Raw genomic sequence first — 1,101 nt, forward strand, 5'->3', positions numbered from 1 at the left:
GTTGGAATAGTCTGTTTATCTCAAAGTTGTTTGGTGACAAGCAGGCTGTAGTTGTATTTCCTTCTGGTTACGGTGTTTCATATTTCACAGAGGGAATACGACTACATCCTGCTTGCTACCGAACAACTTTGAAGTAAACAGACTATTCCAACTTTTCTCTGAGCCGAATCTGCGTATAAAATGAAGTATTCTAAACAGGAGATTTTACCACCTTCAACTCTCCTATGAAATATGAACTTTCCTTTCTACCCAGGAGAACTTTTACAATCTTTTCTCCAATGCCTGATGAAGGGTGGTTGTGCCCGAAAGCTTGCAATTAAAAAATTTGGGTTTTTTGCAAAAATCCAGCTGGTCTAATAAAAGATATCAACCGCTACCACGAGTCCTGATTACTCTCAGTCTCTGGTGTATTTGCCCTCACAACACCCCTGCAAAGCAGGGAAAGCATGGTTGTCACATTGAAGACCAATACAGTGCTCTGTTCAGAAGTGGGAATGAGAAACACCTGTTGAACAAAACAGCCGAACTCCTTTGTGGATCCAATATTAACATGCAAACAGACATATGCTTCCTTCTTACTCCTCTTTGTCACAAGTAAAGCCACATTTGATCATTTCACAGCTATATTATTCAGACACAATGGACTGTCTGTGGCCTATCTCATCTTCCTACTGCTCATTCCACTGTTCCCTGAACCTGCACCTGGTACAATGAAAGGTAGGTGACTTCCCTCCAGTTCTAGACTATCAATATTATATTAATTTGCATAAGGTATACTATATTCTTCTAAGGAGCTTGTGCCCGTTTAAGGAGCAGGACTACAGTTGGATATCACTGGTATTTTGTTATCCTGTTTATCAGTCCCATCCAACCCCAGACTAGGTGTGGTGGGGGTGCTGGGATCCGTCTGTATTCCTTAGGCTTGGACTTTTCATCTTGCCCACAATGCAGCTGGGAAAGGAAGGGAGCTGTTTGTTGCCCCCTTGCATTGCATCCATCTGATTTAGACTGTTAGCTCCAAACAAGGGACGTACCTCATTAGATGTTTTATAGGACATTACATTGGGTCAGCTCACTGAGGTAGTAAAAGCTAGGGATGTG

General features: G+C 42.1%; 1 protein-coding gene across 4 annotated transcripts in view; it reads left to right on the forward strand.

Moving 5' to 3' along the window:
- Positions 1-432: 432 nt before the first annotated feature.
- The window catches only part of LOC109292638 (piezo-type mechanosensitive ion channel component 2-like), a 64,919-nt gene continuing 64,250 nt past the window's right edge, over positions 433-1,101 (forward strand). For 2 of the 4 annotated variants that reach the window (XM_019510177.1, XM_019510179.1), the window contains exon 1: positions 434-717. In XM_019510177.1, the coding sequence (XP_019365722.1) occupies positions 711-717 (7 nt within the window). In that variant the 5' untranslated portion in view covers positions 434-710. Of the gene's footprint in view, positions 718-1,101 lie in introns of all 4 variants that reach the window. The other 2 variants (XM_019510178.1, XM_019510180.1) reach the window with 2 other exon arrangements.

The sequence above is a fragment of the Gavialis gangeticus genome, unplaced genomic scaffold (assembly GCF_001723915.1).
Source record: "Gavialis gangeticus isolate Ggan-Ray unplaced genomic scaffold, GavGan_comp1, whole genome shotgun sequence".
NCBI lineage: Eukaryota > Metazoa > Chordata > Crocodylia > Gavialidae > Gavialis > Gavialis gangeticus.